We start from the raw sequence: 25,405 nt of genomic DNA on the forward strand, positions 1-25,405 counted from the left end.
ACTTCACTGTTTTGGTTCACTCAAAACTTCACTCATCAGCTTTGTTTGTTTGCTAACAAATGCACCATACCAACTCAAAAAGTAATGATACATCAGTGTTGTGTTTACAGCTTGTTTCCACTGCCGTAAAGCGGCCAAAAAAAATCTATGATTTCAGGTTTTAGTGTGCTGAGCCAGTTGTGCATCATTTGACTCTGTAAGTTTGACAATTTTAATGATGCATTCGAGGTACTGGATGAGATCAGGAGCATCAAATCCACAGACGCTTCCTTTTCACCTCTTGAGGGGTAAACCATATTTTGGCCTATGGAAAGGCTGGTTGGACAGAAAACATGTTTAAGTAAACAAATAACCAGCCTGGTTTAGTATTGTGTCACATTTGTGAGCCAGAATGGTTTGAGGTGGTTTGACAGTGGTCCAGCAGGGGTAGCTATACTGATATTAGTGATTAGGTCTTAAAATATCACCTCAGGGAACATTCAGTATTTTACAGCTGTAAAATTTCAGACCACAGTTTATGGACATAGGGTTTCTGGGTCTGTGATTTTCCATGTGAAACTGTTAAAAGGCTACAAATACGAAGAATACATCATCACTACCCACGGATTTTTACATGATCCTTGTCAGGCAGTGGGCTCCATTGCAGGGATGCAGTTACATTACATTTACTCAAACAGGAAGCAAAAAAGATATTACTGCTTTATAAAATTATCATCAAAGACATACATTGAAAGCATTCACTAATTATGTATTTGCTATAAAGCTGCAGTCCAGTTTTAAAAAGAAAAAGATGACATGCATGGCAGTTAGTAACAAGAACCATGTGTCGTCCATCTCCTCACCCCCTACCCCCCCGGTTTCCCCCCATTTCCCATCTGTGCCCTTCAGGCCCTCACTTCAGTCACCTCCCACTTCCCTCTTCCTTCAGAACCCGTCTGTTTTTGTTTTCGAGCCCGGGCTCTTTGCACAGGAAATTGTATACATTGGGAGCATTCAGGAAGGCAGAGAGCAGCTTTCCCGTTAGCTCTGAGTTTGGGCACATGAAAAAAAAACCAAAAAAACGGGGGATAAAAGAGGTCAGTAATTCCTAAACCAGGAGAGAAACAGAAGTCAGCTGTTCTCCTCCCCTCACTTCACTTCCCTCCCCTTTACACAGTCTCAACATTTCAAAAACCCCTGCCACACCACTGCCACGAATCCATCTCTAAACATAGAGTGTTTGAAAAATCTTAAAGGGAAATCAGATTAAGAATAAAAACTACTGTCCCTGAGGGGATTTGCCTGTCTTGATACATGTATGCCTCCTCAGCCGCAGAGAAACTAGTGAAAAGGGAAGACTGTGTGGAATGAAGGAAAAGAGGAGGAGATAAATAGGAGCAGAGAGAGACTGGCTGGGGGTAAAAAAACAACAGGAAACCAACCGATTCTAATGCTGTTTCTGCAAATCCTTCAGAGATAAAGCAGCGGACTGCCACGTCCCAGCCAAGCAGCAGTCACACCATGTCTTTTCTCTGATCATCACTTGAAATAATGTCAATCTAAAGGACTTAAAGCTTAGAAGGTGACGTTACTTCTGCTCTCAGCCTCCAACAGTGTGGTTAGTCAGAATGTGAGCGGATGCAGAGTTTTTGGGAGCTGATTGCTGGGATTTCTATGCGGCTGCTTTTTGACCTACAAACCCAACCTTTTTCTCGGGGTCATATGGATCGATCGCTGTGCTTTCAAGGATCTTTTTGTTTTCATCATCTGGACTACTAACTGGAGCCACATGAAGAATAAAGGGACTAAGCAGAAGTCCAAGAAGAAAGGAAGTGAGAATGCGTTCGGCTGTGACCTGACAGAACATCTCCAGAATTCAGGACAAGATGGTAAAATTAAACTTTTTAAAAATTTGCTTTCTTTAAAATCTCACAATGTTCAAAAGCAGCTATCATCAAACTACACATTATTTCTTTCAACAGCGTTTTCTGACACATACATAGAGGACAACATTTAAATTGAAAACTGAACTTTGTTGGTCATTTCCTAGATTATCACAGCTATTCTAACCTTTTACATGCACATTATGTGGTGAAAATAAGACAAAAAAGACAAAAAAGGGCCTTTTACGTAACATATACAGGCTTTGTTCAAAAGCTGCATTTTTGAGTTGTAGGTATACATGTGTTTTACATTTAGGAATAGCATTCACTCACCCATTGGCTGTATTAAATGGTCATTTGTGACTTTGGGTGTGGCTCTTACATTTTTTTGTGTCTGTTTCCTACAGTGTCTATAGTTCCTATGACTAATTTTGTGTCTGACAAAAGACTGGGCGGTGCTGCGGCTTATAGATGAGAGAAAATAATGAGCCAAGGAAAAAAAACTACAGAAAAAAAACCCCAAAATGTAACATAAAATATCCTAATCTGTAAGCAGGTTTGTTTGAGAGGTTTCTAGTCTTTTATCCCTTTTTCTTTCTCCTGGTCATATGTCTTTTTCTTTTCTTACAACCATCATGTGTGATTTTTCTGGGAGCACCAGAATATGTGAAAAAAAAGAGAGTGAACACAAGTCTCCCACGTGCAGAGGCCTATGAATAGCTGTGTTGAGGATAACTTTAAGGAAGACCTGTTGAAGTGGACATTCTGTAAGGCGGGGCATTCAGGGGCAGGAAGTGAGGGAGGAGGTGTGGGTCATAGCCCTTCGTTATAGATGTCCAGCAGACATATTGTGGACTGCCTTTTAATGAGAACAACAATACCACTGGAAGCTTCTGACAAACTAAGAGAGACATAAAGTCGATGTTAAGTTTGGATAGTGACCATCACAAAATGGGTGTTAAAGTGTACCTGATGCCTTTGTGCTCTCTACAAATCTCTATCTCTATGTCTTTATAGTTAGAGTCAAAATGGATCCTGCTTTAGCATCACAGCCTCACTAATTAGCAACTGAGAGTGATGAATTAAAAGTCTACATCAAAGTCAAAACCTATGATGGGCCCAAAAAAGGTATGAAACTCAGTCCACTTCCTGCCTCACACAGACAGAAGTGATCGTGATTACACAGCTCTGTAAGTTGCTGATAACACTTGTGTTATGTTGCCATTTTAAAACTACAATAACTTAAAAATAAGCAAGACACCCAGAACAGTTCCCTCAAGACGAAGGAAACTGTGGAACTACAAAAACGTTTCACCTATTTTAGAATAAGGTTTTGTTAATCCAGCCCTGAATCTTTAAAGGTACTTTGGTCGACATTTGACTATGTTTCTATAAAAAATGTGTTTATAAAGCCCAACAAATAAAGAAAGACTGCAGGGCTGTCCCACAAAGGTTTTTGTAAAGCCAACCACTGAGAAGCAGCTGCAGTTTCAGCATTTAATGGAACATTGAACCTTACTGCAGAAACAAATAACTTTCATCTGTTGACTCTGAGTCATATTTTAACTTGAAATGTTCCTCGCCACGCATCACGCATTGATTTAATTTCATGTTACCTTATAATATTTGTAAAAACAAGTACAAAGTCAAACTGTAGTTCGTTGCTATTCCAGGAAGCAGAAATCTTCCCTCAGTGCAGAAACTCAGAGACTCTAAATGAAGGCTGCAGAGTTGTTCATCATCCAGCATTTGACCACAGGCATGTCACTGAAAGTTCAATTAAGTCAAATAGATCAGCGTGTAAATGGAAGATTCTTGGTCCACAGTGATTACTGAGAAAATGACCATTGCCAAAAATATTCACACATTCATTTTGTGGAGGATGGATTCTACTTATTTTTGGCAGGATGTTCACTTTTTTATACTTATACATAAATAAAAGAAGTCTACAAAAGACAAAGTAACTACCAATAGAATAATCCATTGTAGATCATGAAATAAAATCAAATAATGTTCATTCAACAAGCCAAAAGGTTTAAAAATTTAAGTCAGCATGTGGCACATAAACACTCAAAAGATTAAAAAAAGATATATTTCTTTACACATTTTTTTTTTATCTGTGAAAGAACATTATGTCATATTCACCACTGATTTGCACATGTGAATATCAGGTTAATGCCTTTAAACTTGCTCTGATGCCCAGTTAATTTCTCATCAATGCTTTATGTTATGCTCTGCTTAGAGCTTAAAAATCAGCTTATTGGTCTATGGGAGAGTCTGAAAATGTGAGAACCAGTTTAATGGAGTTTCATGTTGTCCTTAATCTCTGAAGAGAACCACACTTAATCAAGATTTGCACCAAACCAAGATAAATCTTGGTAAATACTTTTTGCTCATCTGTACAAGTCTTTTCTTAAAAGTCTGCTGATCTTATGTTTTTTAAAAGAAAGCAAGTCACAATCCGGTCACAAACAGTCAGCTTTTCCTTTAGCTCTACATTTTTTCCCAATGGTCAGTTTCTGTATCTGAGCATGCATGCATGCATCAAAACCACAGAACATGATTCAAAGGGATCAGCTTTTTCCAAGCAAATTTGCAATCAATTGTTATTTTCAGTATTAGCTAAAGGGAAGTTGTGGTCTGACTGAATCAGAGCATGTGATTCAAAGCCACGGTTAAATCTGTTAAGATTTCTTTAAAAAGTGTGGCCAAACACAGTTGTGTACAGAAGATGATGTACTCCAGTTCAGAAAGCGGTGTAGGTCAGTGGTAACATTTCAAAAGCCGTTTTCTATTAGAGGAAATGTCGTAAGTAATACCAGCTACAAGGACTGGGTGTGTCAACCTTCCTTTGAAACAAACAAACCATTTTTAACTTCCTGTCAAAGTCCACCTACAATCAGCGGCCCTAAGGAATAGAAAACAGCCATGGTGGAACAAACCCATACCATGAAGTCAACCCTATGCGCATTGTTACCGCAGAAACATTACATTTAAAAGTGTTTCCTTGTCCTGCTTTCAAGATTTAACGTGAAATTGAGCCCAATGAAGCTGAAACAGGAGAAAATGTGTTTTAAAGTTCTCTGACATGTTTCTCAAACAGATAATGACTAACACTGTTTATTAACTCAAGTTCCTCAGGTTCTGAAGAAATGTGCAGAGTTTATTGAGGAGTATGGGATTGTGGACGGGATCTACAGACTGTCAGGGGTCACCTCAAACATCCAGCGTCTCAGGTACTCATGCAACATGTTTATTGTGTCAGTATAAAACACCATCTGATGATGCTGTGCAACTGCATGAGGCATCAAAACCCACAAGTCATAAAAAATGTGAGACATCAGGTGATTTTTATAACAAAGCATGAAGGTTTAAAATCTTGGGCTACTGTGTATGCACTGTGTGTATCACCTCCATGTACATTTTATAGAAGCACTGGTGCATACATGTATATCCTGTCTCTAGCTGCTCCAGTTATTCAGCAAAAACTGGTGCGGCGCCAAATCTAATATTATTATCTCAAATCATGCTCATGAAATTAGTCAGTCCATTTATTTTTTTTTATCTGTGCAGACCAAGTAAATAGTCATGGTATATTTAATTCACATAATATCATTTTCTCATTTCAGTATTGAGTTTGTTTAGCATCCTTATTGCTTTTTTTTTCCACAATAATGTCAGTCAACTGGATAGATTTCAACATAACAAGCTACATACTGCAACAGTAGTTAGCAGGCAGATCGAACAATCAAAGCATTCAGCTAACTCTGTGTGTGTGTGTGTGTGTGTGTGTGTAGGCAGGAATTCTGCTCCGAGGCGTGCCCTGACCTTACAAAGGAAGTGTACCTCCAGGACATCCACTGTGTGGGTTCCTTATGTAAGCTGTACTTCAGGGAGCTACCCAATCCTCTGCTCACATATGAGCTATACAGCAAATTCACTGTGAGTACATTCAAATCACATTCGCAGTAATTTTTCACAAACAGTAATTAGTTACAGACAGAATGGCAACCCCAACACTAGAAATCAATAAGCAGTACTTTGTGCCAGCACCATACAGATCTTATTTATTATCTTATTTTATCATTTCCCTGGAGAATACAGCACCATTAGCAGATGTAAGCTGAACTGTAAAGCAAAGAACATTTTACATACAAAAAAAAAACCCATCCTTCTACCACAGAATGATTTACTATCATTATCATCTTCATTATTAAAAGTGGTTGTTTTGTTCCCTTATAATCATAAAAAGATGACTCTGCATATGCTGTGTAACAAAACTGACTGTAAGAGACTGTTTAATCTTTATGTGCGTTTTTCTGTTTGTGTTTTTTGTGGGTTGCCCTGTTGCCAGTCCGTCTGGCCAAATAACAGTTTGTCGTGTTGCTCTGTTAAACCGAGGAGCTTAGTTTAGAGATGAAATTCTTTTATTTCTGGTCCTTCTGCATCAGAGGGATGGTTTAAAGTTTGTAACCAATCAAGAGTAAAATCATTAAAAGTATAGTGAGATCCTAAAATCAATTCACAATTTAACTGACAATCTATGAGGGTAACACAACATTTATATTTAATACCAGAGAGAATCTTTGTGGCTAAAGTTTCTATGTTCACTGCAGATATGAAAGTGACTTTGTACAGAAGCAGGATGGAAGGGAATAGGAATACCAAACTGTAAGACCTGGTTCATGCTCTCTGTGTAGCTTTCTGTGTACCTTGACGGGTCATTTGCATACCTTGGCATTCATACATCTCATGCCGCTCATGCCTGCTTCATTCCTGAAAATTCCAGTTGTTCGGTGTTTTAGGAAAAATCAGTTCCTCACATGGTGTAACACGAAGAAAAACATAACACTGGGACACTGCTTCTTGTCATCTTGGAAAGAATGAACCCAGTCTTAAGTTTTTAGATGGGTCACACACGTGATGACAGCCATGTTTTCATTTCCACATTTATTTGAATGGACACTTTGCTGTAGATTGTTGCCTGTTTGGATGTACTGTACCATTTTGGCTTTAACTTTTGTACTTCAGCCATTAGACATAATAGCACAAGGAACTGCACAAGAGCACATTTTGACGACCTCACACATGACTAATAAATGCTGTTCAGGCTTCAATCGCATTAGCTTGACTGCACGCTCTCCAGCATGTCTGTTTACATTTGTTCAGCAGCTAAGCTGGGTTGGGAGTTCTGCAAGACCATACAGTGCAAACATAGTGCCACGCAGTTCATTATACAGCATAATGAACTGCAGGGTTAGATGTTATGTTGATGTACGGGTATGTAGGCCGGTTTTGCAGACAAATTAAAGATTATTATCAGAAAAATAAATAAATAACAGAGCTGCAGAGACCACAAGTGCAAGAATTTTTAGTTCATATTTGGGGTTAAGCAGCTAAGTCCACTTCAGAATTCAAACAGTTTTCTAAACCATAATCATGAGCTGGAAGAGAAATAATTAACACAATCCTGGTTAGGCACAGGGATCAGTCATCCAAATCTATTCATTATCTTTACCAGATTCTTCATGCAAATTCTCTTCATATGGAAATCTGTCTGTTTTATATGCAGGAAGTGGTCTCAGTCCAGGGGGATCATGAGAGACTTTTATACATTCAGAAGGTCATCAAAGAACTGCCGACCTCTCACTTCAGGTGAATTTTTCTATTTAAGCCCTTTTTTTATTCTCAGCAACTATCCCACTGATTGTCCTATTTCTAACAAACAAAGCTGCAATAAATGTGACAAGAAGTTTTATGGACTGTCCTCAGGACTCTGGAGTACCTCACTAAGCACTTGGCCCACCTCGCCACCTTAAGCACTCAGACAAACATGCATACACGTAACCTGGCCCTGGTGTGGGCTCCAAATCTGTTAAGGTGAGTTTTGTTTCATGGATGTGCTTGAAATACTTCCCTCACATATTTCAGTAAATGCAGAAGGAAATACAGAGACACTTTACAACCATAAAATGGGATATTGACTTTTGTTGCTCATTGAGCTTTGAAATAAATAAAAACTCTAACGAATTTCAGCAGATGGTACTGGAAAATATGAAAAGATAGGACTTGAATATTTCTCATTTTCTTATGTTATTTTTCCTAGATCTAAAAACATTGAAGCTTCTTCTGGTAACGGAGACATGGCTTTCCAGGAGGTGCGGATACAGCAGTCAGTAATTGAGTTTATCCTAAACCACACAGACCAGATCTTCAGCAGTGGTTCACTGCAACTCAAACCCAAAGAAGGTATGACATTCAAGAAATACAAACAAATTCAGCTGTGGGAGATTTTGGAGGCCACTGGATTATCATTATTACTATCTACTGTATTATATAACCACATGGTTCCAAAACTGACTTATTCCACTTCTCCAGGGCCGACTTTGATGTGTGGGGAGAAGTACGCCACACTACCGATCAGTGGCCAGTGTGGGCCGATGAAACTCATGAGCCTGGAAGAAGCTCAGGCCCGCTCCCTGAGTCCAAACCATCCCGTGCACAGAGAACGTCAACGAGAAAACAGTCTTCCTGACACCAGCACTGCCACGCTCTACCACACCGTCATAGACATATCAGACAGCAAGTATGACAGATTTGAGTTCAGTCTATTGAGTCACTATGAGTATAATATGTAAACAATACTGAGTGAGCTGTGGGATTGCACTGGGCTTAATCATGTCTTTTTGCGTTTTAGGAGAAAGTTTTCTGGGAAATCGAAGAAGTGGAAGTCCATCTTCAACCTGGGAAGGTCTGTGGACTCGAAGGGAAAACTGAGCCGAAACGGTAGTGTGTTCATAAGAGCACAGGGGATGACAGGTAAAGTGAAATCATTCAAATGAAATAATCTGAGAAGGAAATCTCATGTTTTGGTTGAACTCTGCTCAAGACCATTTCCTTATCTTGGATACTTGTAGATGTCAATGTACATTTCAATATGCAGGAAATATTTTTGACTCTAAAGGTCCCCCCAAAAAGCATGTGATTATATTACTGGGACTTTTTTCCCCACAGAAAAGGCAGCTCTACGTCCGTCCAGGAGCATGGAGTCCTTGTGCTCCTTACCAACAGGTGGGGCTAAACATACTAATTTTTAAAATCTAAGCATAGTAATTTGCATGAAAATTGCCTTTGCATAAAAACTGCAAATTTACAAACTACAAGCACTGTCTTTGCCTCATTATAAAATGGTGTTGTTGCATCTGTTACAGTTAACTGACATTTATTACATGTTTTACTCATCACCACTTATTTTTACTGCCCAGATGATGACAGAACAGGAAACAATAGTCCAGGTGGTGGACCCGGCAGCATTTTTGTTCCAGATGTGAAATCCAGAACACTGGGATCTGACTCGCTCTATGACCTGAGTGAACGCGACCAAAACTGGGAGTTTAAAGGGAAGAAAGCCGGCGGGGCAACAGGTGGCTGGAGCTCTAGCATGAACCAAAAGGGGTCACCAGGTGCTTCTGCGCCCCCTCAAAAAACACTTCCAGAGCAACTGAAGGTGTTCAAAGGGGATGACCTCAGCGGCTACAAGCCCACGTCTCCGAAAAACAGGAGGATGTTGTACTCGGGCTCCACCCATAACAGCTCATCTCGGCCCTCCTTCCCAGGAAGCTTCTTCCCGCTGGAGTCCTCGCCGAGGCATCAGCGGCGAGCTGTCAACATATCTGAGCCTTTTGCTGTGTCTGTACCCCTGCGTGTGTCAGCTGTTATCAGCTCTAACAGCACGCCATGCAGGGGGCACGCCAAGGACAAAGCAGCTGCTCTGAAACCCTGCAAAGAAACCTCAGAGCAGAGCAGCAACAGTGGAAAGAGCAAAACTTTCCCCCAACTGGAACCAAAGAAGCAGGAAGGAAAGGAGAAGAAAAATACAGAGGAGCCGACCTCTAGAGTACCGCCAGAGGGTGACTACATCTCCCTTTATCACATTATGAAAGTGCTTGTTCAGGTCAAACATGTAATAAGATGTAATGACAACAGGTTTTTTTTTTTTCCACAGATACAAGCAAGGAAGTGGTACCAGAAGGTCAAGGAGGGATGAGTGCTTCTGAACTGGAACAGCCCTGCCTTGCAAATGCAAGAGAAGGCAAAGATGCAGCGCCATCTCCTGGGAAAGAACTGCACAAGCATCCCTTAGCAATACAACTGGTAAAGTGTAGTTTGCTGTTAAAACGTAGTTAGTAGTGCTGCCACTGGATCAGAATTACGTTTATCAAAATGAAAAAAAAAAAAAAAAACGTAGTTTTTTTTTTTTTAGTAAAGTAAAAGTCAGCAAATCAAAGACCACTTGACGTAAATATTTGGTTACTTGTTGGTGCCTTCAGATTTATCACTGTTCCATCCAATTCTCAGGAGAAACAAGGTCCAGTCAAATTAAATCGAATTACTGGTATTTTCAGGTGAAAATAGAAGCAACATCCTTTGAATCCCCAAATCCCTACTTTAAAGTTGGAGAAGACACCTTTGTTTGCGCTTTTTCAATTGTAATTACGAAATTTCCAAAAATCCCTTATTATTCAAATTCAGGATGATTATGGTTGTTTGTTTCAGAAATGAAGGGTGGAAAATCTTTGTTTATATTTAATCCTGTCTGTTTTTGTTTATCGTTTATTCTTTCTCAGGACAAGGGATGTTCTACTGGGAAAGAGCTGTGGTCCGACCTCCACCAAGAACTGAAGATAACTGAACCTGAAACTGACCTGCTGGATGAGACAGTTAAACCAGTTTTCAGTTCCAGGAGCACTTGTGAGGGCACAAAGTTAACGATGGATGTTAAGTCAAAGAGAAGCCGCAGCTCTCCGTCTCTGTCCTTGTTATGTAGGGAGCAGTTTTCAAATACCTCTCTGAGTGATCATTTAATCGCCACTGGATCAGACTGTGCAAAGAAACAACAGTCAGAGTCAGACATCTTATTTTCTCTTCACAAAAACTTTGATGTGATTGTTGGTGGAAGCCCAGAATATTCCCGGCCTGCTGATACGGTGGACGAGAAAGAGAAGAAAGTGCATCAAGAAATCACACCCTTAAACAAAGATGAGCCAGCTTTCAAGCAGTGCCACCTTGCTTTGAAGGAAACGTGTTTAGATAAAGTTATGATTCCTTTGACAACAGAGGATGCTCCAATAGTCGGAGGCTTCTCAGGAGCAAATGATACAGATAAGTCACAAAAACATGAAATCCCTCGAGAAGACAAACACATCTCCTGTCATGGAGCAAAGAGTGTGATTCCTGGGTTGGAAGTTATTCAGAGGCTTTCAGTGTGTTTGGAGGAGAGACGTCGCGCCTTGGAGCTTCCAAACCTTGACGATGATGAAGGATGTGGAGGAAACTCAGAGGAGCTGGACCTGGTGGAGCCCTGGGAGGATCTTAGCTCCACCAAACAGTGGGTTACCAGTCCACTCCACTCACCCGACGTGGAGGAGTTGTTGAACCAGCTGTCGCCCTTCAGCACTCGTGGGGAAACTTTGAGCTCAGAGGAGGGAAAGATTTCATCTCAGTCGGTTGATAGTAACAAACAGCCTGCCGTTAAGAGCACTGAACGCTTCTCAGGAAACCCTCCTCAAACATCCAGCTGCAAACCAGAAACTAAATGGATGTATTTGCCGTCAGTACCTACACGGGTCAGTGTGAACAGCCACAACGCAGCACAATCTCACATAGGAAAATGCAGCACTGCAAAACAGAAGAATACAGTGTCATCTCATAGGTTTTACAGACAGATGTCTTACGAGGCAGCTGCTCCAGAGAAAAGAGAGGAAAAGTGCTTTTCTAAGCACAGACCATATTCACTGAATTTAGACCTGGGGCCTAGATGCATCAGAGACATTTCTAATCAACAAAACCGTAATTCGTCAGAGTTTTCATCTAGTCAGAGAGGATTACTAACATCGACTGGGGCTGTAAACAATGGGTTGCCCTCAGAGTTGGAGCTGTTTCTGAACGATCGGCAGGCGCCTCTACGCCGAAATTCAGCTCCAGTCAGTGTGTCATCGGTGCGAACAGCCTTCATGATAAAAACGTGCCAGGCCAAAGCTGTGCCGGTCATCCCTCCGAAGGTGCAGTACAGTCAGATACCTCACTCCAGACACGAGAATGATTTTGATGCATTGAAGGAACAAGAAAAGGAACATCCTAAAATGAGCACGGAGAAAAGCAACGCTGTGCCTCAGGTGATGTCAGATCTAAAGGAGGAGCTGGAGAATAAAGAGCCTGCCCCCAAACACCAGAAACACCCAAATGTTGAGAAATCTGCTGAGTCCATGAAGACCACATCTACTCCAGAACTGCCGGTCATAACAAGGAGACACGCTCCCAGTCTGGAAGTGTTTGTAGACTGTCCCAGACCTAACAGAGGGAACGTTTTACAAAGACCATCCTTTAGGAACAGGCAGAGACCTCAGAGTCTCATCCTGCTCAGTCCTCCTTTTCCCATCATGGACTACCCACCATCAGGGGACGATGGCAAGCTCCTTTCATCCATCAAGAGCCTGAATGAAACGTCAGCGGTGAACGTCTTTTCTAAAGAGATGGGGGAGAACTTCAGGACGTCGGAGGGGATCACTCTTCAAAACAAAATGACTATTCCAAAAAGTGGACAGAGACTGGAAACGTCAACGAGCTGCTTCTACCAGCCACAGAGGAGGTCCATGATATTTGACAGCAGGAGCCACAGGCAGATTGAGTGACCAGCGGTGCAGTCAGTGATTGTGAGACTGAGTGTCTGTAAATAGATGCAGTTTATGAGGAAACCTATTGTTGAAACTGAAAGGAAGGTGATATGACAACCTGTTGCAAATCACATGGTTTTGTTTGCAATGATTTAAGTGATTCTTGAGGGATGAAGTTATAGTAAAAATTCTTTCTACTTTTGCAAAAGTCATTAAGTATTTGAGAAAGATTTGGGGAAACCGTGGTGAATGTGAAAGCCATTTAAGCAACTGATGATTTTTGCCAGTATCCATTAATCTGCTGATTGTTTTCTTGATTAGTAGATTAATTCTTTCATGTTCATGTCAAGTTACAGTACATTTGAGATATGGAAATCAAAGTCTACCCTGTCACTCGCAGGATGTGGTACTACACAGTCATAGTGCATCACTGCCAGATCTTCTCAAAAGATTTAGAGATTTAACAAACTAACTGCTGCCATAGGTCTCGGAAGAAATGCCACCAGACTTTATACTGCACATTCAGGAAGATGGGGCAGGAAACCTAATTTTTGACCTTGGACACAGCAGCTTGACAAAAACAAGAAAGAAAGAACAGATCTTGAACTCAACCTGCTAGCTTTTCCAGAGGTTTCAATCAGTGGTGGAAGACGTACTCATATATTTAAGAAAACGTGCCAATACGATACTGTAAAAATACTCCATTACAAGTAAAAGTACATACATATCATCTGAAAATTGTACTGTGAAACGTTGCCTGTGACTGACATAATAATGGTCGAGTAAAACTACTCAGTCACTTTCCGCCACTGGTTTCAACGATATCTCACATTTCTTTTCCTCAGTGGACGGAGGTTGCTCATTCGTCAGGTTCCATTCACTGAGGAAGACTAACACACAGTTGAAATGTCCAGAAAAAGCCAGAAGTGTGAGCTTAAAGGTTTAAATTTAGGCTTTAAATTAATCCTAAATTTGTGTTCATAAAGATTTGTTGTTTAAACATGCACCTTTCTCTTTCTTGTTTTGTATCATTTTATGTTGCTCTTATCGACAGCCAAAGTTTATACTGTATTTGATTTTAACCTCTTCACATAAAATTTCACATCTGAATCTTTAAATATATCAGAAGCTTGAATTTATCCCTGGACTTTGAGGACTCTGAATACAGGAAGTGTACAGTTTAAGTTAGCAAAACTTAATTTAACGCTAAACTGAAGAACTGAAGATAAACTGTTAAACGGTTTAACAGCCATGCATTTGATCATGAAGATGTGTTTATTTGTCCCAATTACTAAAGTAAACTTGATACCTATGATGCATTATACTGTATGTAGCTGTTGGCTCTGTGATAAGCTGATGTCAATGTATTTTTTATATATACATTACATATTTAAAAGGAAATTCCTCTTTCTGATTTAAATATATCAGAAGTTTAATTAATAGTATTTACCCACAGAAGGACTTTAATGTGTATCTTTATTTTCTGTAATTACTTTGTATTTTATGGAAGTTTGAGAGAGAGAGAGAGAGAAAGAAACGATGTTGTCAAAGGAGCTGCTCTCGTTGTAGAGGCTGACTTTGTGCACACTGACTGTTCTCAATGTGTTTGGACCTCGATGGTGCTTTGAGTCAAAGTCAGACGATGGCATCTACAGGTTTTGTGTCTTTTCTTTGCATCTGATATAATTACCTTTTGTGTTATTTTTTGGGTGAGCACCCATGTGCGTAACATAGTCTGGACATTAACGGAGGTTACAGTATTTTTTTAAAGGTGATTTGGATGTTGTTGAAGTTGCAGTGTGTTTTATGCTGTAGTTTTGATGGATTGGATGAATGATTACACTGTTAATCAAAAAAACAGTTTGGATGTTAATGGTGATTTCCATGTTTTTGTTTTGTTTTTTTTTAAATCTGTTTTGTAACTTTTGTACACTTGTCTATAGTGCAAATTATTGTGTATTCTGGGGAAAAACACAAATTGAGAATTGTGAGACAAGCTTTTTGCCTCAGTTGTCTGATGATGGTAATGTACATAAGACACTTGAGTTTTGTTACAACAAAAAGTTATGAGAATAAAAATTTATGAAAGTCGTTCTGTTAACATGTCACTTTCATTAGAATACTTAATGCCAAACTTTGAAATTCTCAGTAAACTGTAAACTGCAACTCACTAGTTGAAAATGAGATTGTATTTGGTTAAATGTTACTTAAGGTTTTGATGCTGACAAACAGATATCAACATGAATATCAGGTGTCATCGGTTAATTTTGGTCATATGGACATAAAATCACACAAGTTATGCATATTCGAAGATGCTGTCAAGGTAGCATAGTCATGGCGTGAGTGACTGTCTGTTGGTTAGTCAAACTGTTGATAACTGTCATTCAACTGAGGTATTTAAGATACTTGATGAATATACTTGTTTTTTCCTCAGAGCGCAGAGAATTTCAAAACACTCAGTTCACCTAGAGGGTCTAGATAAAAGACGCTATGGAGCTGCTGTGTGAATAAGGAGCATTCAAGGGGCCCCCTGAGAGGGATGGGGCCCTGTGGAAATCAGATGTGATCTTGCACCCAGTTGCATTTGTTGTGTTTGGGAACTAAACATGCTTGCTTTTCTTTTCTTTTCTTTTTTTACTCACTTGCTCAACACTTGCTTGGGATAATCTGCTATACAAAATGAATACCATAAGCTAATTTTAACAAAACAGCGAGTTTAAAAAAAAAAAAAAAATCAAAATTCTGGTTTCATGTTGATCAGCTACTCTTTGCCACTAGATGACGCTGCTGCTCCACACTGCGGGACCTGAACCAGCCACTAAACTGGGGGATAAACAGGCAGACCTGCTGAAAACAGTCTGTGTATTCAGGTACACGAAGTACTCCAACTACTCTACATACACTGTGGCCGAGAAGATACAGTAAACACGTGTTTATCTGTAGACCAAAACACCACCAAAAGTGTTTACGTGCGTGTAGGCGTGGGGCCGTGCACGCGGAGTGCGTGCGTGTGGCTCCCCTTCTCTAAAAAACTTGCCTCGTTATTATCGTCTATTTTAATTTAATCTAATTACATTAAACTGCATGTTTCCATATTGCAAAACCACAACAAAACCACATCCATTCAGCGCCACAGAGCAGAGTAATTCAGCTTTAGGCCTGTAAATCAAACGTCTGCTGTTTCCTACAGCACAGAGGAGGCTGCACAACAGCACAGTAACTAGGCTACGTACAGGAATCACGAGTCACGATGTACAACAAGTGTTTAGATTAACTCATACGTGGAATAGATATGGTGCAAGAAATACATCCTGTATCCGATATATCTTTACTTTTTTTTCAAAACGATTTATTTATTTATTTTATTTACCTGGACGTTAAAATATAAGAGATCACCATCTGCTTTGTTGCTTTCAACAAATGTGTCAGTAACCAGGTAGGTTCTCTTGGCCCCAGTTTTCTACTCTCAGATGAGCCCTGTTTACGTGTGGATTGGCTGCAGGTGACAGTAGTCAAACGGTGATAGAAGAAGCTCCACTGCAATTTCATCCAAACGTCACATTGAATATTTTGAGAGACTAAAAATAAATAGATGCCATTCAGAAGCATTCGCTTTTTTAGACTAGCGTTGGCGCTTGCAGAGGTCACTTCCATGTCTGCGCAGTTCATTATTTCTCGACCTTTGACACTGCTTGTATTTTCTCTCTCAGCACACTGAGGAAAAAAAAAAGGCAAGCAGAGCACGGTGCGCGCGTTGAATATTCAGTTTAGAGGAGGGGGGCTGAGGAAAAGTGAAGCTGCGTGCCAGTCCTTCATCTTACATTACTGATTAGCTGTTAAACAGATTATATACAGCTGAATGGGTTCAAATGTTACAGCAGAAAACAGTCGCAGTTCAAGGCAATGACGAGCGGTTTCCTTCCCTGCCACTTGAGCTGGCTGAACACACTTTGTCTCCACTAACAGCTCCATAATGAGACATGTTGCTGTTCCATTTTTCCCCACTTTAACCACAGTCATGAAAGGAAAACAAAAACAGTTACAGAAACTTTTTCCAGTTCATAATGCAGGTCGAGTTGTTGGTGTGAAGCTGCACCAAAAAAATAGAAGAAAACACCTGTTTATAAAGACTGTGGATGTAATATTTGGCTACCTTTCCGATGCTGATGCAAAATTAAAACGTTGCCATTTTCACACAAACATGCTCAGATTTCTATATTCACATCACTAAACCATTTCCCTGCAACAGACTACTTATTGGCGAAAAAAAAAAAAACAGCTACACGTAAAATAAAAACGTCACCACAAATCACGAAGTCATGAAGTGTGAAGTTAAAAGTGCATTAAACCACTAAATGCTTATTAAGAAATATCCTCTTGAAAACTGAAAATAGTTTGCCCTTCTCCAACAACAACCCAGTACTCTGCATGAACAGGCGACGCTGGAAGCCTGGAGCTGCAGGAACTTGTCCTTTAAAGATTAGAAAACAAACACTTTATAAACGTGATAAAGTGTTTTAAAGTTTATAAACTATTTTGTTAAAGTTGGTAGGTTAATGTGTTAGGTTTACTACACACATTTACTAAGCGGGACAAGTTTAAAGTAGTTGAATGTGCAGTGCCACAGCAAGCCACGCGGGTCCAAAAGAGCTCTCATTGAGAAGCCACGTGTCCGTTTCCAAAGCCTCTCCAACTTAACCACCTCCTTTGTACGACTAACCCACATCGGCAGCGTCCCTCCACATAAAGGGATTTGCAATTTCAAGATATTTCAGCTTAAATGTTTTTGACAGTTCCCTCGCTTTTACCTCGGCTTGGTTATTTTAACTGTGCCAAATGGGTCACCTTGGGTTGCTGTCTGCGCGCAAAGGGCTTTTGCGCGCATTCAGTCTGAATTTTTTCCAACTTTCCTTGACGGGGAAACCAGCTGCTGGTCGTGAAAAGACGGCTTATTAATTGTCCTTTGTCATGCAGAATTGCTTGATTTCTAAAGAAACGTACAAAGGCTCTTTTTCAGGATTCAAGTATTTTGTTTCGTGCGTATTTTCAAACCATCGAATCAGCTGCAGCGCCGCGCCGTCTACCAGACTCTCAGGTACTGACTGCCTGCTCCCTTTGTCCCCTTTTAATGCTGTTGTAAATCGTGCAGACTGATTTGTTACAAGCTGTTCTTTTAATCTGATAGATAAGAGACATGTCAAAGAAAAGCCGTAAATAAAAAATTAGCCGGAATAAAGACAAGGGCGAGTCTGCTAGATGGGCGCCTGTTGACTCAAGCGGCTCTCCAGCGTCAGGGGAGCCCTCTCCTCAGCTCCGTCAAGGTTACGTCCACAATTCCCTTTTCTTCTTTTTAAAAAGACACCGTAGTCCTTTTAGCTTCAATGAATTGATCGGCACAAAATTAAGAATAAATAAATTGAGCATTTGGAGCACCGAGCGTATAAGCTCCCCCAGGGCGCATACCCCCGGGCTATTGAATGGATAAAGGGCGCTTTGCAGAGGACGTTGTGAGCAAAATGGGGCTCTATGGTGCAATTAACAAAATAGTCTAATCCCATATCTTAACAAATGCAAATATTAGAGTTTTGTTAAAATAGTTAAGTGAACAATTAAATGAAAGTTTACAAGTGAAACTTCACGTCCAAAAAAGGCACAGTGATGCAGATAATGTGCTGTACGCAATTTAAGAACAGTTTTTACTCCCTTTAAAAAAGTCTAGAGATACGTTTCAAAGAAGGGAAATATCATTTAAAGCCTATTCAACATTATATATATAATTTTGAGAACCAAAGCTTCAGTCAGAGAGCAGCTGTAGCGGTGCGTAAAATAGGCGAAGAAAACTGGAACTCTTTGCTAAGCTCTTGGCTCGATGTTTTTGGAGATGTTTTAGTAATGAGATGACATATTTGTAACTACAGTACAAATATAAATATATTTTCTTTTTAGACTAATTTTAACCCGAAGAGCCAACAGGGGGGAAAAATGCCTAAAAGTTCAAGTTTATATTTGAAAATGCTGAGTGTTATTTGACTTGGCACACTATTTAATTTTGTGGTTTAAAATGTTTACATTAAAAATGTATTTGCAAATTGATAAGTGTGGGATATTTTTATATTAAAATAATATTAGCTGAGTTGGAGAGACTTGGATTAAGTATAAAACACACCTGGAACTAATAAATCCGACCATAAACCTGACCACACTGGTGCGTTAACAACATGAACAATATGGGGTCATGGACACCAAACTGTGTCTTTTCCTCATTTATTTTCATGTTAGATCGATATCTTAACATATGCAAACTCCTGATGCCCCATTATGCACCAACAGTGATTATTAACCCAGTCACACGAGACGGATCATTTCAGCTTGGGATGGGACTTGAAAAGAGCTCCAAAGGGCCAGGCAGTGATATCTGGACAGAGTGTCCCCCTGGGAAAGCACATAAGAGGACCCAATAACAATATCTTTATCCCCTCTGAGTGATAAAGATTATTGAGCATTTGATTTACTCCTTCAACTCACATGGCCCTCATGTGCTCCTTAGGTGCACAAGCATATTTTTGTTTTGTCTGTAGTGTGCAGTGCAGTCTGGGAATCTCAGAAAAAAAAACTAAATTTGTTCCCCAAATATGTTTGGCTCCTTAAGCATAAATTATGAATCTTGTCAATCATTTTTTCAATCTTTTTCTCGTGGCCTGAATAACAACCATCCCTTGCGCACAGCAGCTTTACCCCTCGTGTAAGAGAATATATATGTATATATTTTAAATAGCAAAGAAACTGAACTGAATCTTATGTCTGAATTAATGCACTGACAACCTACACACGTTTCCACATGCAGCGCAGCCAGGGACAGTGAAAATGTGTGGAGATGTAATTCATGTTACCATTTTGAGCTAATACTATCACACAGTATTTGCCATTATCTAATACTCTTCAACATCCCTTTTTTAAAAAAAAAATCTAATGTCCAAAGTACTAATATTAACCTGAGGTTACGTGCGCCAAAGTGCGCACTCAGCGTGCGTAAAAACCAAAATATTTAACTCACACGACAACGTTGTCTACCGCTCAGAAATATTTTTATTTAAGTATTAACATTTTTAAATAAATAAATATTTTTCAATTACACTGAAGATATAATTTCAGAGTGATCTCAGCAATGTGACAGTGAGGGAATTTCTCTCCAGTTTTCCATATTTTAAGTCACAGTTCCATCCACATAGAAGGAATCTAACCAGTATTCACCATGTGTACAAAATTCTGTCTTCCCCCAAAAATACTAATAAACAATGCTATTGTTTTTGTTTTGTTTTTTGTTCGTTTGTTTGTTTTTTTGTCACTTGGGTTTTGTCTTTACAAATATGCCTACGATATTCATCGAATTGGCAACAACAAATGGACCGTTTTCAGAAAAAAACTACATACAAAACGTACAACATGTATACAGCTATACAATAATTCAGAGCAATTCCCTGATTAAATATTCTCTGTCTATGTACAGAAGTCTGAACACAAGCGGAACAGTCTCTTTTTCTTTTTGGCTGTATTCAAAATCATGAGGACCAAAATCTTTCAGAGGGGAGGCAAGAAGAGGTGGAGGGAATTCAGGGGGAGACGGACAGGTCCACATCTTCCTTTTCGGACGAGGATGGAGATATGGGAATGTCATCCTCCTCTTCCTCCGAGCATCTCGCCGTTGACAGGGACGAGCATTTGCAGTTATGTGATCCAGTCCTTTGACCGCTGCTCTTGCCTTCCTTTTTGTGCTTCACTCTGCGGTTCTGGAACCAGATTTTCACCTGTTTCTCCGACAAGTTCAGGTATGTGGCGATCTCGATGCGCCTCAGTCTGGACAGGTACATGTTGGAGGTGAACTCGCGCTCCAGCTCCAAAAGTTGTGTGCTGGTGAAGGCGGTGCGCATGCGCTTACTGCTCTGAAGTTTGCCGTTGCTGTTTTCTGTCGAAAATAAGAGAAATTGTCAGCCACGGTGATTTTATGAAAACGCGTCAAATGTGGCTGCGTCCACTTTATCAAAACTTAAATCTGCTTCTACTCACCGATGGAGATGCAGTGGAACTGCCGCGGGTCAGGGACCGAGTACGCTGCTTGGTAAATCCCCGGTCCGTGGCTGAGATTGACGCTGTTAGATGATGAGTGTTGCCTCGACAGAGCTGAGTGGCAGTACTGTGAGCTGAAGGGAGGAAATGATGCCTTGAGGAGCGGCAGCGTCGGTGGAGACGGATGGAGCTGGGACGCGGCCATGCACAGCGGGCAGAAGCACAGCAGTCCTGCTTTCCTGGAGTGGCAGGACGCCGGCAGCCCGTGCGGATGGTGCGGCGAGTGCACGGCGTACGGGAATAAAGGTGGGTTGTTCTCATTTCCTTTGTCGTTGGCCTCCCTTAAAATCAAGGAATCCACGAGAAAAGACCTCGGCATGTTTGCAAACTTGTTGCTCAGTGTGGTTTCAGTGAAAGCCGGCGCGTCGTGTTCGTAGTGTCAGCCTGCTCTCCTCGGGACTGTGGACAGCGAAGTGGTGCTGAAGGCGCACCGCCGCTCCTTAAATAGCCGACGTGGACTCGGTTCGGCCATGTGACGGTTACGCTGTAAGCGGCCAAGAGCTCTCAATAGGGTTTTGTGCCTTTCTCTCGGCATTCCCACTGCACGCTTCCCCATTATTTCACTTGTTAACTAAATGAACTGCATAATGTAGTCTATTCTTGTCAGCCCCACCCACGCCGCAAGAGGCGGCACTGCCCATTCTCCCTTTTATCATCACTCTCATTTTATCATGGAGCAGAGCTTAAATTCGCGAGAGAAAACGTTTCTGTCACGTTCGGAAAGCCAGTCTGTGCATTCAAGTTTTGTTTTAGACATTAAGCAGCCTCTGTGCGTGCAGAAGTTCAGGTCTGTGTAACTGAGCCCAGGGGGGGGGACGAAATACTCGTGGAAACTTTCAGAAAGACGCAGAACTGTTAATGTGCATTTACTACATTTTAAAAACAGCAGGTAAATTAGAAAATCATTTCCCATCGCCTCTTTTAAAATCATGTGCTCATTATGCATGTGTGTGATGAGATTATCAGTCAGGTTTTTTTAACAGGCCATTTGGTTGGATGTGGGTTTATTATTATTATTATTATTTTTTTTTTTTTTATCATTTTCTAAATAAACATCATCAAACGTCAGCAATTCCTATATCACTTTTTTTTTTGGTATATATGTTGCACATAGCTGTTGCTAATCATTTGTGTGTTTCATGTGCACCCCTCCCTATCGTATGGCACCTGCATGTGTGGCTACTTCACTGACCGCGTGGAGCGCAAACATAAACGCAACAGCTGAATGTAAAGTTTATGCATATCCATTTTAAGGTTAATGTGTCATTTCTGGGCACAAAACAGGGACAAGTCATTGCCTGAAGGCAGTGCTGTTAAAGAGCAGTGATTAATTCCTTTGCTCGGGCCCCTGCCGAGTCGGGAGGGGTGGGGGCGGAGGGGAGGAGGTGGTGGTGGTGGTGGTGGTAGGGGGGGAAAGAATATGTAAAAATAACCAGGTTTTCACTCTGCGGCCCTTATTGAATGTCATTGTGGAGGGTTTTCAATGAGAGAGAAAGAGAGTCGAATTAAAGTGTGTGACAGCGGCGGATAGACGCAACAAAGGCGACTCTGTCATAGAGGAGCCCAGTGCGCGGCGCGTGAAGCCCCCGCCTCGCGCTCTGATTGAATTAAGTAATAGGAAAACATTTTCTTTCACTTTAAGGCTTTCTGAACAAGACCTTCAAAGCGACGGGAGCCGTAATGTGTGAGTAAATAGTGGAATGTGATTTCTCTTCCTCCGAGTTTTCTTTTTGCGCCTCTCTGAAGCGGACAAACACCAAACGAGTCTGTTGATGTTGTAAAAGTAATGATAAATGTGGCATCATAAACAAACCCAGCTGCACGTTATGTTTGACAGGGCAGTGATGTTAGGTTAGTCCTCACAAAGTTACTACACACCTACATAATCTGTTTTTATGTAGTTGCTTTAATGTTCTTACTTTGTGTTTAGTATGTAAAGCTTTTTTTTTTCCTGACAGAAACAAAACCCTTTTCCCTTGTCTGTTTATCGTTTACATGCCATCGACTTTTGGCATTATTTGCCATAAACTGTCAGCTGCAGCGAATGAGCTCTTCAGCTCCAAAGCACGTCCACATGACGGTGTGATGCTATCTGTTTTCTCCTCATGAAAGAGGCCTAACGCGCTCAGCTTCACACCACTAATCTTCCATAAAGGCAAGACCTGTAATTAGGCTGCGCCATTAAAGGAAGCACAAATTAGGAGCAGTTAAACCCTTTAATGACATCTTTTTTTTTTTTTTTTTTCGGACAAAAACCTGTTATATCTGCCAGAGCCATTTTCACATTTTGTATCACTGTGTACTTTCATTTCCTGCCAGAAATTAGCCATTAACTAGTCCGTCAATCTTGCTGCAATCTCTGACACCTGTAAATACAAAATCTATCGCTTTTATTCAGATTCTTAATTAGGTAATAGGTTAATGACATGTTTACGTTAAAAGCAACTATTATTCCCGTGAAGGATTTGCCAGAGTGCTCTGAAACCCAAAATAAAACAGGCGAACTGTGTGTAATTTTTATTATCATTAAACGCTGCAGATTTAAAAAGAATTAGATCGCAAAGCCAGCCTTTTACAGCTGCAGGTAGCCTGTACGCGGTGGCAGCTTGATGTATTGCTCAACATAAAGATGTTATCAAAGGCCCTAATTTTCAAATTATGTACAGCAGTCACCCCGTGGATAGGAATAGAGGTTTCATGGGTCGTCACGCAGGGAGGCTCATCCTAATTTGCAATCCCAACTGGAGACTGACAAATAGTTTTGACCTCCCTCTGGAGGCGCGGGCCAGAAGTGCAAAGAATCTCATTCTCTATAATCACTTGTTACTGAGATAAATAATCGAGAGAAATAGCCCACTCACATTATAACAACTCCATTACGTTATTTTTTTTGCACTAGTTCCAAGCTTTGAAAAAAAAAAAAAAAATTACACATCTATTGCCACTTATAGGTTCATGCATCATCACCTCCATATCTGTGTTTTCCCTCACAAACCAATGACACCAGACTAATTCAGCACAGCTTCATGCGTTCAGTGACTAGCATACAGCTGTGGGTTGGCCAAGCTTCTTAACGTTAATGTTTTGATAGGGGGGAAAGCATTGCCCCTGAAATAGTAAATTATTTATAAGATATTAAGTTGGAACAATTGCCATCATTCAAATTCATCCCCGATGATAACACTGACCAGTGCCTGCTGTGCTGTTGGAGAAGCACATTTTCAGGGGCTTTTATGCAATTATACCCAAAGATCTCGTGCCTGATGACATAAAGAGAGCAGTCTGTTTATGGAGATGTAGTCAATATCTCCTTTTCTTTTTGGTATGAATAATTCATAGTTTAAGACACTATCCCCCCTCACTTAATATGTACACACACTTAAACACCCACACATCTCTAATACAAATGATGGTTTTAGCTGACAGTGTAACAGGATTTAAGGTCCCAGTGGGGTTTGGGCCCAGCCGTGGATGGGCGCTGTGACTGTCGACGTGACACAGAGGGCCGGCTGCCCCTCCTAATCTCCCCCTGAGGCAACATCACAGACTGCAGATCCTGCTGCACCTCTATGGACACACAAAGGCCTGATTATCATTCATATGCTCACCAGAAACACCAGTCCAATAGATAACAGATGACACATAAGTACCAGCTGAATGGTGCAATATGTTTAGGCTGCTGGAGTCTATAGGGACTAATGAATCCTTAAGAGAGAGGCAGGCTGACAAAGAGATGCAGTCGTTTGAGGTACCATAACATGACAGATATAAGTCTCAACAGGTGAATTTGGACTTGAGTGAAGCAGAGATGTATGCTAAACATTTTTTTGTTGCAGTTTTAAATTTTAAAAAAGGACCAATATCTTTTTAATATCTCTAATGTGTTTTATCATGCTGAACAGAGACTGATAACATCTAGAAATTGGGGACGTTTCACTGATTATTTTGGGATGAGAAAATATTTAAGTAATCATTTCAAGATGATAATTATGTAATAGTACTGTTTAACTCAACACAGCCTCACAATTAAACTGATCTAATAGTAATTTTTATTTTACCTGAAGTTATAAGAAACATGTGGCATCAAGCAAATCAAAGCCAAACCAACATTTCTCAACACGCAAGAAATTGTTTTCAGATATTCAGTTTTTGAAAGTAGTATTTTATGTTTTGTGCTTGAAAAGGCTTTTTTACTGGCTTAAAAAAATGAATGCTGTCTGAAACGTTTCTGTCACAGTTCCCTTCCTCTGTGTTACCATACCATCTTTCAGAAAACAGAAATCTATTCCCCGGACGGTTATTTAACTCTGACTCACGTTTACACTGTCATCTTGTTGCAACAGCTCACCTCCCATGAGATTTCAGTGTGAGATTCATCCTTGAGCAAAACTTCCGCTACATGATAGACACACGTCTGTCCCTGTAGGAATCCTCTCCATAATGTTGTCAGACACTTGTAATAACAATCTGAGCCTGTCAGTGGCAAAAACAATGTCCACTTTCAGTGGACGTATTTTGATGCAGACAAACGTCCCTTTGGATTACACTGAAGCTATTTTGTGATTGTAGATTTTAGCATTCTTGCTCAATAAAACACCTGAATTATCCTTTAACCTTGACAAACTATATGTTATTTGAAAGCACAAAACGTCATAATTCAAGCTATATGAATCTTTTTACAATCCCAGTTCCACTGCTGTCATACAGTTACTTATTATTATTATTATTATTATTATTATTATTATT

General features: G+C 40.4%; 2 protein-coding genes across 2 annotated transcripts; one reads left to right on the plus strand and one right to left on the minus strand.

The window, feature by feature from the left end:
- Window positions 1–1,225: 1,225 nt before the first annotated feature.
- On the plus strand, window positions 1,226–14,626 carry arhgap31 (Rho GTPase activating protein 31). The gene is made up of 12 exons (XM_041051690.1): window positions 1,226–1,868; window positions 4,996–5,098; window positions 5,660–5,804; window positions 7,435–7,517; window positions 7,635–7,742; window positions 7,969–8,111; window positions 8,241–8,448; window positions 8,560–8,681; window positions 8,877–8,933; window positions 9,128–9,772; window positions 9,868–10,016; window positions 10,490–14,626. The coding sequence occupies exons 1-12, from the start codon at window positions 1,769–1,771 to the stop codon at window positions 12,551–12,553; spliced, it is 3,927 nt and encodes a 1,308-aa protein (XP_040907624.1). The 5' UTR covers window positions 1,226–1,768; the 3' UTR covers window positions 12,554–14,626.
- A 5,519-nt stretch (window positions 14,627–20,145) lies between these two features.
- Window positions 20,146–20,978, minus strand: gsx1 (GS homeobox 1). The gene is made up of 2 exons (XM_041052007.1): window positions 20,600–20,978; window positions 20,146–20,498 (listed from the first exon to the last, which is right to left on the minus strand). The coding sequence occupies exons 1-2, from the start codon at window positions 20,976–20,978 to the stop codon at window positions 20,146–20,148; spliced, it is 732 nt and encodes a 243-aa protein (XP_040907941.1).
- Between the last annotated feature and the right edge of the window lie 4,427 nt (window positions 20,979–25,405).

The sequence above is a fragment of the Toxotes jaculatrix genome, chromosome 12, assembly GCF_017976425.1.
Source record: "Toxotes jaculatrix isolate fToxJac2 chromosome 12, fToxJac2.pri, whole genome shotgun sequence".
NCBI classification, from domain to species: Eukaryota; Metazoa; Chordata; class Actinopteri; family Toxotidae; genus Toxotes; species Toxotes jaculatrix.

Excerpts from the sequence above, each read along its gene's own strand:
- gsx1 (XM_041052007.1), bottom strand. The coding sequence starts at position 20,978 with ATGCCGAGGTCTTTTCTCGTGGATTCCTTGATTTTAAGGGAGGCCAAC. Across the intron at positions 20,499-20,599 it reads GTTCCACTGCATCTCCATCG|AAAACAGCAACGGCAAACTT; the intron begins GTGAGTAGAAGC and ends TATTTTCGACAG.
- arhgap31 (XM_041051690.1), top strand. The coding sequence starts at position 1,769 with ATGAAGAATAAAGGGACTAAGCAGAAGTCCAAGAAGAAAGGAAGTGAG. Across the intron at positions 1,869-4,995 it reads CCAGAATTCAGGACAAGATG|TTCCTCAGGTTCTGAAGAAA; the intron begins GTAAAATTAAAC and ends TATTAACTCAAG. Across the intron at positions 10,017-10,489 it reads ATCCCTTAGCAATACAACTG|GACAAGGGATGTTCTACTGG; the intron begins GTAAAGTGTAGT and ends ATTCTTTCTCAG.